General features: G+C 54.4%; 1 protein-coding gene across 4 annotated transcripts; it reads right to left on the reverse strand.

The window, feature by feature from the left end:
• Positions 1 to 596: 596 nt before the first annotated feature.
• Atg16l2 (autophagy related 16 like 2) lies at positions 597 to 13678 on the reverse strand. Of its 4 annotated transcripts, XM_075971611.1 has the most exons (18): positions 13392 to 13678; positions 11972 to 12065; positions 10357 to 10459; positions 8260 to 8333; positions 7892 to 8143; positions 7633 to 7698; positions 7268 to 7378; positions 6077 to 6139; positions 5409 to 5517; positions 4970 to 5075; positions 4170 to 4240; positions 3882 to 3953; positions 3678 to 3798; positions 3309 to 3414; positions 2484 to 2633; positions 2265 to 2312; positions 1672 to 1773; positions 601 to 1560 (listed from the first exon to the last, which is right to left on the reverse strand). In XM_075971611.1, exons 1-18 carry the CDS (start codon positions 13516 to 13518, stop codon positions 1473 to 1475), a joined length of 1863 nt encoding a protein of 620 aa, XP_075827726.1. In that variant the 5' UTR covers positions 13519 to 13678; the 3' UTR covers positions 601 to 1472. The 4 variants fall into 4 exon arrangements, with proteins under 4 accessions (XP_075827729.1, XP_075827730.1, XP_075827726.1 ...); XM_075971613.1 differs by lacking the exon at positions 6077 to 6139 and having other exon boundaries at positions 602 to 1560; positions 13392 to 13677; XM_075971614.1 differs by lacking the exons at positions 10357 to 10459; positions 13392 to 13678 and having other exon boundaries at positions 597 to 1560.
• Between the last annotated feature and the right edge of the window lie 354 nt (positions 13679 to 14032).

A 14032-nucleotide genomic window follows, 5' to 3' on the forward strand; every position in this document is an offset into this window, starting at 1 on the left:
CTGCCATCCCCACACAGATGCTGAAGGCTGAGACAGTCGGTGCCTGCCATCCCCACACAGATGCTGAGGGCTGAGACAGTCGGTGCCTGCCATCCCCATACAGATGCTGAAGGCTGAGACAGTCAGTGCCTGCCATCCCCACACAGATGCTGAGGGCTGAGACAGTCAGTGCCTGCCATCCCCACACAGATGCTGAGGGCTGAGACAGTCGGTGCCTGCCATCCCCACACAGATGCTGAGGGCTGAGACAGTCGGTGCCTGCCATCCCCACACAGATGCTGAAGGCTGAGACAGTCGGTGCCTGCCATCCCCACACAGATGCTGAGGGCTGAGACAGTCAGTGCCTGCCATCCCCACACAGATGCTGAGGGCTGAGACAGTCAGTGCCTGCCATCCCCACACAGATGCTGAGGGCTGAGACAGTCAGTGCCTGCCATCCCCACACAGATGCTGAAGGCTGAGACAGTCAGTGCCTGCCATCCCCACACAGATGCTGAGGGCTGAGACAGTCAGTGCCTGCCATCCCCACACAGATGCTGAGGGCTGAGACAGTCGGTGCCTGCCATCCCCATACAGATGCTGAAGGCTGAGACAGTCAGTGCCTGCCATCCCCACACAGATGCTGAAGGCTGAGACAGTCGGTGCCTGCCATCCCCACACAGATGCTGAGGGCTGACCCCACAGATGCTGAAGGCTGAGACAGTCAGTGCCTGCCATCCCCGCACTGAGGCTGAGGGCTGACCCCACAGATGCTGAAGGCTGAGACAGTCGGTGCCTGCCATCCCCACACAGATGCTGAGGACTGACCCCACAGATGCTGAGGGCTGAGACAGTCAGTGCCTGCCATCCCCGCACTGAGGCTGAGGCCTCAAGTTCTGAGCTACCCTGAGCCATCAAATGCGTACTTGACTAGCCAGGGCTTCATACCACAACTATGTCCAAAACAGTGACGACAAACACTAGGCTTCTGGTGAGGACAAGACTAGAGTAAAGGCACCTTTAGGAAGGAGCCCCAGAGACTGGCACCGTGAGGGACAGAGCTAACACACAGGGAGATGGTGGCAGGAGGCAGGCAGCCTATCGTCCAGATGGAACTGCAGGCCAGGACCTGGTTCCAGCCAGGCAGGCCTCCCACCAGGATCACCATCCACCAGCCCCAAGAGCTACTGTTCCTCACGGCCTTCATGCTGTTCCACGATTAGACTAGTACAGCCAATCTCCCCGGACCCCCCAAGAGCTTCAGAGGCAAGACACAGGTAGTTTTTTGTCCATTTTGAGAAAAATAAACAAAGATTTTTAAAAATTGTAATCCCTAATTGACACTTGATTTTTAAACAGGCCAGGTCCTGCCAGGCCCTCACCTAACATCTACATTTGACCCAACCCCGACTCTGGAGTCCTGGTCAGAGGAAGGTTGTCCTCTGGCTTCTGGCTTCAGAACAGCGCTCCGGTCCATCCAGGGAAACTGTGCCCTAGTGCCAGAGCACCACCTTCCTGCCTTGATCCACACTCACAACATGGTTCCCAGAGAAGCACCAGGCCACAGCATTGACAGCAGCGCTGAAGAGAGGGAAGACAGACCTCAGAGGGCAGCGGGAGCAGGTGACGGGGCAGCTTGTAAGGCCTCGTATAAAATGGGCTCCCAGGACTGGTAATGATGGGTCCACTCACCAGTGGGGTCCCTCTAGGCTGCTCTCCAGTTTCCCGGTGTCCACATCCCAGATGTACAAGGCTCCATTTGAGGAGCCTGCCAGTGCATAGCTTCTGTCAGGGCTGTGCAGGTCACAGAACGTGAGAAGGGGTTCAGAAGTGCACGCATGCGCACACGCACACATACACACACACACACAGGGTCACAGAACGTGAGAAGGGGTTCAGAAGCGCACGCATGCACACACGCACACATACACACACACAGGGTCACAGAACGTGAGAAGGGGTTCAGAAGCGCACGCATGCGCACACGCACACATACACACACACACACACACACAGGGTCACAGAACGTGAGAAGGGGTTCAGAAGCGCACGCATGCGCACACGCACACATACACACACACACACACACACACAGGGTCACAGAACGTGAGAAGGGGTTCAGAAGCGCACGCATGCGCACACGCACACATACACACACACACACAGGGTCACAGAACGTGAGAAGGGGTTCAGAAGCGCATGCATGCGCACGTGCGCGCACACACATACACACACACACACACACACACACACACGGCTCTACAGGCATGTTCGCCCAGACACACCTGAACACAGCTTTGGTCCAGTCAGAACTGCATTTGAAGCCATCCGCCCTGAGGACAGAACAGGACTGGAGTCACAATGCCAGCTGCTCCCACTGTGCCCGTCCTCCAGATGTAAGAAGGTGCCAGCACTCAAGCAGGTCCTAATCTAGAGGTACTACAAGGGAGGACCCCCCACCCAGGACCCTGCACAGGAGAGGCCCAACAGGCCCAGGCCGGTACCTGAACACCTGTCGGATGTTGCTGAGTCGCAGGTCAATGACCTTGAGTGTATTGTCTCGGGAACAGCTAAGCAGCTGCAGCTGGTCATGGCTGAGGCTTAGGGAGGTGACCCGGCCCTGTACAGGGATGACCTGGATGCAGTGGGGGCCCCTGGGAGGGTAGAGATGAGAGGGATGAGGCAGAAGCATCCTAGATTCCTTCTGACAGGCTGTATATGGCCACTTTCCCAGATCACATATTCCAGAGGCACCGCAGGCCAGGATCCTAGGGCTGAGGCTGAGACTGACTGGAGGGCTGGAGCCTTTAGAAGGCTTGGGAGTAACAGGGATAGCCAGGCATGGTGGCACAGGAATCTAATCACAGCTGAGGCAGGGGAATCGTAGGTTCAAGGCCAGCCTAGAAAACGTTATTGAATCCTGTCTCAAAATAAGAACATAAAAAGGCTGGGAGTATTCTTGTAGCAGACATAAAGCCCTTGGTTCAACCCCCAGCAAAGAAGTAATCTCAAAAAGAGATGCATGCAGCAGAGACCTACAAAATACTAGCCCTGCTGTAGTCAGCCGTGCATGCTTACTGTTTGGCATATCACTTTAAGATGCTGATTTTGACTAGAACATGGTGATAATGCGGGAAAGGTGCTTGCCTCCGTTGGTGATAAGGTCTGGGAAAGAGTTCAGGGCTAACCGAGAGCCACTAGGGAGGTGGTACACTGTGCCCTCAAAGACCATGGCCAGAAGAAGCTACCCATTGGCAGCGCCACTGCCACACTTCCCCGAGGTTCTACAGCCCTTCCTGCCAAAACCACCCACGGCCCATGCCTGTCACCTGCTGTCCCAGAACCGGATCTTCTGGTCATTGTGGCCACTGATGATGATGTGGTCCCCACACACCACGTCATTACAGTAGGAAAGTACATTGATGGTTCTGGAACCTGAGGGCCAATGAGGAGAGCCCAGAGTCTCAAAGTGTCACCACCCACTAAATGTGGAGACTCTAAGGTCCAGGAGAGCAGTGTCCTTCCCAGCCTAGGGCTGCTCACCCTACCTCTGAAGACCACAGTGGCCAAGAAAGCAGGAAGAGCAGCACAGCAGTGAGTGACAGAGAAGGGAAATGGCATGAACCCCAGAGCCATCGCTGCAGAATAATGTAAGGCCCCCATGACTAGGAGTGGGGGCAAGTGGGACTGAGTCTCACAGTATGCACGCCCTAGGTCCCATTCCTTCACTGTCCGGTCGCGGCTCCCAGTCACTGCCTGGTGCCTTGTTAGCTTGAATTTGGCAGCTGTCACTTTATCCTTGTGTCCAGACAGTGTTTCCTGTCCTCACAAAAAGCACAGGTTAAGCCAAGCTCCCTACAAATCCTGAGGCATGACCCTTAACCCTTAGGCAGCCTCCTCACCTTGGACTGGGTCTCTCCCACCTTCCAGAGCTGGGCAGCCTGGTTGTAAGTAGCTGCCAAAACCTGGGAGCCCTGGAGAAAGGGAGTAGGAGAGGTCCTGGGTCACACTGGGCCTGGCAGAGGCACTGGCCCTCAGGCCAGAGAGCCAGGGTCTCCCAGTCACTGAGGTAGGGAGAGCCATGGCCAAAGTGAGGGCAGCTCCTCCAGGACAGGTTCTACAATACCCACAATGTGCCCTCAGACCCCAGAGCCCCACTGCCCCGTGTAGAGACCGAGGTGACTCCTTACCGAGGGGTCAAAATCCACACTGGTGATGCTGCCACCAGCTCCTCTGAGGGTCTGGTTGGCCTCCAGGCGACCTGAAAGCATAGTAAACGAGGTTATTAGCCTTACAAAGTAGAGGAACCAAGACACCAACCTGGAAGTAGATGGCAGGGTGGCTGGGTCTGGCCTAGGGCCTGGGCGGAGAATGTTCCTACTATACCTGCTGTACAGCCCTAGGAGCAATGAGGCAGGTCACAGTGCTAGAGAAGACCAGAGAGGAGGGGCTGTGCCAAGCCAGCAGGAGACCCACTTCTAGGAGCCTCAAAGAGTTGGTGCTGGCCGGGCGGTGGTGGCGCCCACCTTTAATCCCAGCAGAGGATTAAAGTGGATCTTAGTGAGTTCGAGGACAGCCTAGTGTTGGTCACCTCACTGGTTTTGGAGTCAGAGACACTAGGATAGGATGTTGCTATTCTGGGCACATCGGCAGAGTTAATGCCAGCACCGAGGAGGTATGAGACCAGCCTGGTCTACACAGTGAACTCCAGGCCTGCAAGGGCTACATAATGAAGCCCTGTGTAAAAATGAAAACGAGGTAGCTTAGTAGAGCCAGGAAGTTGCCCAGGACCTGGCTCTGTGTGCTTTCAGCGTGGATCCTCACCTCCTCCCACCCTGCAGACCACTCTCAGAGCGGTCCAGCCACTATTCATAGACTATTCCAGCAGGGGACAGGGAGGACAGGACTAAGACCAGGGCCAACCCAAGATCAAGCTGAGAATGGGGTCTGCAGAAACGTGCTGGGTTAACTTTCAGGAAAGAACTCTTACCTCCCACGACATTCCAGAGGTGGATGAGCTGGTCAGCCCCTCCAGTGGCCAGGAGGCTGCTATTAGGGCCAAAGCAAACAGCATTGACCTCAGAGAGATGGGCATCCTGTTTAAAAAAAAAAAAAAAGAGGAGGAGGAGAAGGAAGAAGAAGAAAAAGAAGGTATGGAGTTGGCACCCAATCTTCCCCATGCCTGCTGGTACCCACTCACAGATGTTTCACATCTGCTTCTGGCTTGGCAGTCTGAGACCTTAAGTTTCAGATTTGGCCCCAGCAAGTCAACTAAGCCAGACCCCTGCTGCCTCCTGTCTCAGGCTCTCCAGTCTGTGTTCACTGGAAAGTGCTGTGTGGCTCCCACCACAGGGTACAGGCAAACTCCACCTGCTGGGGCCCACCCTTGAACATCTCATTAGTACCCCAAACACGAGGTCCTTCCTTACCAAGACATCCTGAGCCTGGGTAGGAATCCGGGCAGACACACACACAGGGATGCTTTGATACCGCTGCTCAGGTGCACCCCCAACTGAGTGCCCTCTCCTCTTCTTGAAACTACAGGGGTGGGGACAGAAAGGCACTCAGCAGAACCTGCTAACATGGGGCTTTAAGCTCTCCTGAGGCAGCAACAAGAAGCAGACATGGCAGGCAGCAGGACGTTCCCCAAGGCACAGTCAGCAAGGGCCACAACCCAGCTTGAGCAACCCTGTAGAGAGGAGGGCACTGTACACTGAGACAAGCAGCACAAGACGACAGAGTAGTGGGTACAAAGGACTGTTAACGCCAGCTGGAATTTCAGTATGGCATTACCACTGCTGGGCTAAGTAACTCTGAACTAATCTTAGACATTTCTGAGCCTCAGTTTCCCAACTGAGTGGGCGTTCTTGATCAGCCTCAGGCTGGAGCTTAGTCCCCTGTGAGGACCCTGAATAGGGACAGAGTGTTACAAACCTGGAAAACAGTTATCAGGAGTTGGTCTTGAGCTATCCACCCAGATCCTGCCTGTGGGGCCCAACAAGCTGCACATACAGACAGGCATCTATGGATGACAGACCAAGGCTCAGGGAGCCTTGCAAGGGTGCCAATCCCTGCACACACGTGCACACACACTTACTCCAGCAGCCCCTTCACCACATCCACACAGCGGGACAGTGTCAGAGAGGTGGCCGAGGCAGACCTGCGGCAGAATGGAGAGACATACTGAGAGCATGGCTCATGTTGTCCCACCAGAAGACACTGATCCCTGTATTTTGCTAGGGACCTTTGAGGAGGCTCATGATCACTCAAGACAAGAACTAGAACTTGATTCACTGAAAAGTAGGAGAGCATGATATAGACTAGTCAAGAAGGGTGGAGGGGAGGAAACCTCCCCAAGCCTCCACCAAGATGGGACAAAGAGTTTCATTCCCCACGTGCTCACCAACAAAGCTCCTCAGGGAAGGAGCCCCGGCCTGTGGAGGGGTGAAGGAAGAGAACAATGCTCCCAGGTTGAGACAATGAATAGGGAACTCTCCAGCTTGCTGAGCAGCCCCCAAAACACCAAGTAAATGTTTATGCTGAGACATCTAGACCCATTAGGGCTGACAAGAATTTGGGGAACCAGGATCTCTGTGAGTTCAAGGCCAGCCTGGTCTACAAGAGCTAGTTCCAGGACAGGAACCAAAAGCTACAGAGAAATCCTGTCTCAAAAAAAAAAAAAAAATTAGGGGAACCAGCACCAGCATTTCATGATGTTACTGTTCATTCACTGTCCCAGGGACATTGATTCCTGAAGCAAAGACTTCTGGAAAAGCATCTTCAGCCCAGCAAATGGGGAAGGAGTGGCAGACCAGTGACAGGTCAATTAAGATGTAGTGGAAGCCAGATCCCAGCTGGCATTTGAAGTCATTCTTGACTACACAGAGACCCCCCCTTCTCTCTCTCTCCCTCTCTCTCTTTCTCTCTCTCTCTCTCTCTCTCCCTCTCCCTCTCTCTCTTCCCCCCCCCCATCATTGCTCAAGTGTGAACACACTTTAACACAGGCTCACACTCAGGCGTGCTCACTAACCTTGCACACATGCAGTCCTTTGCTCCCACACACAAGCCTGGACACCTAACCCTTGGTCTTGTCCATTTTTCTCCCAGTGACTCTCCCACAAGACTATGGCTCACCCTAAGAGCCCTGGTTCTTGAAAGTAGACAATGGAATAACACTGCCTGCTTCCAGACACTGAGATCTCTCCACAAGCTCGCCCCAATCCTGGAAGAAGACATGGGCAGCCTTCTGGGTGGCAGCCAACTCAGGTAGGAGTACCTGTGTGCTCACCTGAAAGGCCTCTTCCATTTCTCACAAGTCTCTCTCTCCAGGAGCTCAGGCACAGCAGGAGCTAGAGGCACAGTCTCCTCCCTAGTCCCACCTTCCAGAGTGTCTGGGATCCTGAGAGAGAACCAAAGCAGGCCATCCCTCTCTGCCCCAGCAGCATACAAGACCCGATCCCCACGGTCTGGCCTCTGTGACCACATATATCTCTACACCTGTCCAGGGACCTGTACTGTGCACATAGGCACCCAGGAGTTACCTGTAGCCACTTGTAGGGCAGCAGGAGTGGGTGGGGGTAGACTGTAGGTGGTGAACACTTTCTGGGGTAGTAACCCAATACCAGAGTCATCCCTGTCCCTCCCCATTCTTACTCGCTGATGCTCACAGTCCACTTAGCTGCTCTCTTCAGCTCCTGGGACACCCGAGCTTGGTTGGCCCTGACAGAGAGAAAACCCTCCTAAAGGCTCAAGAAGATGCTTTTACAGGGAGAGTGCCCCAGCTTAAGTGGATCCCTTTTGATCAGTGGGAGGCCATGGCCACCCCCGCCCTACACAACCCCACCCCTCCACCCCCATCCTCTCAACTAGGCCGCCAAGGCTGCCTCAAGAGGGCGTGGCCCAAAGCATTCACCTCTCTCGGCGCTCAATACGCAGATTGCACTCAGCGGCCGCGCGTGCTTTCCGCTGTACGAGCCGCTCCAACAGGTCCCGTGCCTCTTCCTGGAGCCTGCGCAAAGCGGCCTCCTGGTGCGCTGCTTGCTTGAGTAGCGTCTCGTAGGCTTCTCTCTGCGCCGCGTTCTCTGCCTGCCGTTCCTCCAGCTGCCGGACCCGCTGTGCCCGCGTCTCCCGTAGCTGTACAACGCAGGCCTGCAGGGCTTCTAGCCTGCAGGGCGGAGACGGAGGAACGTCTGACCCCCACGTCTAGGGGGCGCTTGAGGACACTGGGGAAAGTTCTAGGGGTCCTTCCCTTACCCTAACCGCGCCCGACCCTCATCTCACCTGCCCTGCCGCTCTTCCAGCTGTGACTGCAGGGTTTCTAGGGCTGCACTTTTTTTCACCACCTGGTACGCCATCTGAGGAGGACAGAGGACATGGGCGCCTCTCCAGGGTAGGCCTAGTCAGCCATCACCCCGCTATGGCGTTTCTGACCTAAGCTGCGAAAGGTTGGAACCCCACAGCTTCATGGGATCATTGTCAGACCCAGAGCCCTGGAGTCTGACCTTTGAGTGTCAGTCCTAGCTGTGGCCCTGCGGTAGACGGTTAACCTGCAGCAAGCAGAATCTGCCCCACGGCAGGGGAGTGCTTTCCTAACCACTAGGTAACCCAGAACATAACACCAAGACGAAGCATCACCATTTCCGTCTTAGTGACGAGGATGCTGACGGGGAAGTGACGTATCCAAAGTTACACAGTTAAGTGGCAGACCCTTGAACCCAGGCCACCTTAACTACATCATGCTCCATATAAAGTACCAGTGTATTCAGGGCTGCGAGGGGTGTTGTGTTCTGTTTCCCATCTCCCAACACTTCGCTTCCTAGCCCACCCCCACCACTGCCCAACCCAGTCATCACCCAGAGAAGCACATGAGACTAAGAACAAGAACAGACTAGGGCCGGGCGGTGGTGGCGCATGCCTTTAATCCCAGTACCCGGGAGGCAGAGGCAGGCGGATCTCTGTGAGTGTGAGGCCAGCCTGGTCTACATAGTGAGTTCTAGCACAGTCAGGGCTACACAGAGAAACCCCGTCTCAAAAAACTAAAACCAAAAAAAAAAAAAAAAAAAAGAACAGATGAGGAGTGCACCACCCCGACTCAATCCTGCAAGATGAGGCTACCTCAGTATTCCTTCAGCTGAAAGCCGAGAACCACAGGTGTAGGGTGCAGCCCCACCCCCCCCCCCTTTTGGTGCTGAAATCCTAGGAAGAACAGATCCCAAGGCAGCACTGTGCCCACCAGTGTGGCAAGAAGACCAGCACCAACACCTCTGGCTCGGGAAACGATGGCAGCTGGGGACTCTTCTTCCTAACTTGTTCTTAACCCTTCCTCCCCAGAGCCTGAGGAGCAAGCCAGGGCTGCTCACCTACCTTGACACAGCTCCCAGTGAGAGGTCTGGAGAGGGACCTGCACAGGCAGGACGCTCATCCATTCCATCATAAACCAATCACAACATTTATCTTTTTGAGTTTTTTGTTTGTTTTTTTAATATTATTTATTTATTTATTATGTATACAACATTGTGCCTCCATGTATGTCTGCAGGCCAGAAGGGGGCACCAGACCTCATTACAGATGGTTGTGAGCCACCATGTGGGTGCTGGGAATTGAACTCAGGTCCTCTGGAAAAACAGTCAATGCTCTTAACCACTGAGACATCTCTCCAGCCCTTGTTTGTTTGGTTTTTTTTTTATTTGTTTTGGTTTTTCACGATAGGGTTTCTCTGCATAGCCCTGGCTATCCTGGAACTAGCTCAATTGACCAGGTTGGCCTCAAACTCAGAGATCGACCTGCTTCTGCCTCCTGAGTGCTGAGGTTAAAGGTGTGGGCCCCCCACCACCACCCCAGCTCATTTGTCATTTTCAATACTGAGAAAGCCAATCACCGTCTCCACTTCCCTCACCTGTCACCTGCTTTCAAAACTCAAGTGGATGGAGATGGAGACAGGTAAGTAGTTGCCAGGGATTGGAGATGTTCTGCTGTGACTGAAAAGGATAGCAAGACAATATCCTGCAATAAACTGCAATATCCTGATCGTTATGCAAATCTGCATGTAATAAGGCCACACCACTGTCAAATTACAACCAGTGGCACTCTGGGGAGAGGCTCCCGAATGTCTTCATAGTGCCTCGTCCCAGTCTCCGTGGAAACGCACAGGGCCAGGTCTGTTTATGGCCACACTCCCTGTCCCTTGGATGGTCAATACACAGTTCTTGAAACAATGAAGAATCACAGAACGTAGCTTTGTGTGGGTGAAGGTTCAAGTCCAGGGTCCACATCCCTAAGCCCATGACACTCCTCTGCTACTATAAAGTTGTGGCGCCTTGGCCAAGATAACGCAGCAAATACAGGCCCACTCGCTGCTGGCTTCCCCACCCTGCTTACCTCACCACAGACCAGCTGCAGTCCCTTTTTCTCCTCCTGCCACTTCGCCCTCAGAGAGGCTGCTGATGAGACTTGGTCAGAGCCAGGCCCAGAGAACTCCCCCCTGACAATAAAAACAATTCACAGTACCTCCTCTCGCCCCAGTGCCCAGAATGTGCCCTAAGAGTGCCCCATAAAAAAAACTGAAGAGCCATTAGCTTTCTCTTAGGGTAAGTGGAAGCCAGACAGAGAAAGAGCAGTCTCAGAAATACATTCTCGCCGGGCGGTGGTGGCGCACGCCTTTAATCCCAGCACTAGGGAGGCAGAGGCAGGCGGATCTCTGTGAGTTCGAGGCCAGCCTGGTCTACAGAGCTAGTTCCGGGACAGGCTCCAAAGCCACAGAGAAACCCTGTCTCGAAAAACCAAAAAAAAAAAAAAAAGAAATACATTCTCCTTCGGAGCAGAGGTGCCTTTAATCCCAGCACTCAGGAGACACACGTAGGTGGATCTCCGTGAGTTCAAGGCCAACCTGGTCTACAAGAGCTCTGTAGGCAGAGGATGCTTGCTTGTTCCTGGCAGCATAGAGCAAGGCAAAAATTCCAAGCAGAGATAGAGGAGAAAAAAAGGCAGAGTCAGAGAGACGCCATGTAGCTTGCCAAGGGAGGCAGATGCTCCGGAACCTTAACAGTAAACCACGGGCCTAGTGGTAAAAAATAAAATAATAGAAATGGGTTAAGATGTTAAGAGTTAGTTAGAAAGAAGCCCAAGCTATTGGTCAAACAGTGTTGTAATTAATACAGTTTCTGTGTGATTTTGGGGGGTTGGGGCAGCCGGAAACGAACAAGCAGTCCCTGCTTACAGAGCTAGTTCCAGGACAGCTAGAGCTGTTAAACAGAGAAAGCCTATCTCAAAAAACCAAAAAAAGAAAGGAAAAAAAGCACCTGTCAGCCAGGTGATGCACACCTTTAATCCCAGCACAACAGCACTTGCTTGCTTCCCCAGAACTCAGGCTAAAACAGTGTTCAGCCTGAGCTACATAACAACACGGTAAAACATAGCTCAGGGTTGGAAAGATGTCTCACTCGGCACACTAGGTGTCTTCACCTGAGTTTGGGCCCCAGCACCTGCACTAAAACCTACCACACTTTGCCAGAGCTAAGAAAGTTGAACCAGCCCACTATAGGTTCAGTATAAGACCTTGTCTCAAAAACTAACGTGAAACATAATTAAGAAAGATGTACGATGTTAACCTCCAACCTCCACAGATGCACATACAAATAGCACAGATACACACAAGGAAGCCAAGTGTGGGGCGCTGACCCTGAGAGGTGAAGGCAGGAAATTGGGGTTCAGGGTCACTTTTAGTCTGCACAGACTATCTCCTCTTACCATTCTGTCTCCCATTTCATCCCTGCTCCTGTGTTCACTGCCTACGTGGAACAGGTAGCAGCACCCTTTCTGTAGCTATCAGGTAAGGAACAGGGAGCAGGAACAGAATTGCAGGACTGGACAGGAGGCCAGCGCCGAAAGACGAGTCAGGATATTAAACCGCTGGCTTGGGGAGAACTCGGGGGCTGTCTACCGGCTGAGGAGGTCCCAGGGCGAGCAGCAGACAGGCAGGCCTGAACAGACTCACCAGGAGTCCAGATTCGGAGTGGAGCCGACTTCCTCTGACTTCAGCTTTTCTGAGAAGTTGGCTAGCAGGTCAGCCTTCTCTAGGAGGTGGTTATCTGGGGATGGAGAGGGCACAACTTCATCTCCACAAGGGGCAAAGTCTGAACGCAGAGCACCTTGAAGCTAACACCTGCCGGTGGCCTCCAGTCAGTCACTTCCCCTTCAAGGCCTCCACATTTTCAATTAAGTAATTCTCACTTCCACCCAGTAGCTTCCCCCTGGCCAATACTGAAACTCCTTGAGCAATTATCTAGCAAACCTTCCCAGGTTAGGTGGTTTGACCTTGGACTCCTCCCCCCCCCCCACACACACACCCCTTCCGCCTTTTTTTTTTTTTAACCAGTTCCAGGGCAGACTGGGGTTGATAAACTCACACCCAGACCCTCATCTCCCTTCCCTCGCGGTCACCTGACTGGGATTCCTGAGCCAACCTAATTCACAAAACTCTACCCCAGACCCCAAAGCTTCGCAAGGCGCAGCCCCACCCCCACCTTCCAGCATACAGGGTCACAATATGCCTCAATTACAAGTAAGAAATCCGAGGACAAGGACTCGAATTACCCACACCACAGACCTAGTTCTCCAAACTTGTAGCTCCCATAGAAGTCCTGGGGACCCTCCCTCAAATAGCCCCACCGCCCATTAGAGCAGGTGGAGAACTGAGAGGCCAAGGTGAAGGCATACGACCCCAAGAAAAGACCAGCCCCTGGAAAATTCCAAGGAAAACCAAGTTCGATTGCGTGGGCGCACCAAAATTAGCACCAAATGAAGAAGCAGCAGGGACTGTGGTTAGACTTTCGGCCCCAAATATACAGTCGCAGTTGACCAGAGGCAGTAAACACACTCCGGTGTAGCTCGGCTCGAACTGCCACACCCCCTCCTGACCGGCCGTCGGAGGGCTTGACTTCCGCCGGCACAACCAGCACCCGAAAGAAGCCCGGGTCCCTTCGGGGTAAGACCCACTCGGCACTGAGGTGCTCCACGAACCCGAGCCAGGATAAACTATCAGTTAGCAGAATCTACCAAGATTTCGCTCCTTCCTGTCGGCCACGAAGGCTGCTCTGGCCACGCCTGCCTCCCTTGACTGAACTTTGGGGACCAAACGGACTGACCCTGGGGACGGCCTGAACGGGGCAAACCCAGCAGCACAAGAGAGACGGAGCTTGTGTCTAGGATGCTCAGGGGAAGCAGAGCGGAGTCTCGAGGGCTAAGCCACGCCTGGGCTGGTAGCGGCAGGCGGGGACCCTGTTCAGCACGGAGACGGGCGTAAACGGGTTCCCGGTGCAAAACCGGGAAACCGAGACCGCGCCGCTGCCCTCGAGTCCCCGAGCGGGGAGCCCCTTCTCAAAGGCCGAATCCCTGAGCCCCCGGGGTGCACTCACAAGCCGGCACTAGCTCCAGGAAGAGCGCCTTTTGCTTGCGGTCCCGATGCCGCAGCTGCCGCACGATGTGGCGCTTCCAGACGGCAGCGGGCGCGCAGGGGCCGCCAGGGGAGCCGGGTCCCGCCATGGCCGCCCAGTCCCGGGCCCCAGCACCGGGGCGGGTTTTCTCGGGGACTCCTGGACGTCAGGGCGGCGGCGGCGGGGAACCCCCGGGCGGTACCAAGTGCGTCCTGGGGGAGGGCTGGGCGCTCGAGGCCCCTCCCTCGAAGGCGCTCGCGTCTGTGCCCCGGGGAAGCAGCTTCCCCGACGCCTGTGGGCGCGTCCGGGGCGGGGCCTCGGGGTCGCGTTCCTTAACCTCGCCGCGCCGGGACCAGGGTGGAATGCTGAGGACGCTTTTCGCCGCCGCCTCCCCTCGGAAGCAGGAAGGGGAGACCCTGCCATCCCGGGGACAGGCCCAAGCATTCTAGCAGAAGAGACTGCCTAAAAGAGCCCCACTATCGTCAGATGGTGACATCGGAGTGGTGTTTATGAGGGATCAACCAAGAACCTTAGCCAGAGAGAGAGAGAGGGAAAAAAGAAGTCAAGCCCCGGAAAGAAAAATAAACAAGTTTGATGACATAAAAATTACCAGTGCAAGCCGA

Source organism: Microtus pennsylvanicus, chromosome 5 (assembly GCF_037038515.1).
Source record: "Microtus pennsylvanicus isolate mMicPen1 chromosome 5, mMicPen1.hap1, whole genome shotgun sequence".
Taxonomy (NCBI): Eukaryota; Metazoa; Chordata; class Mammalia; order Rodentia; family Cricetidae; genus Microtus; species Microtus pennsylvanicus.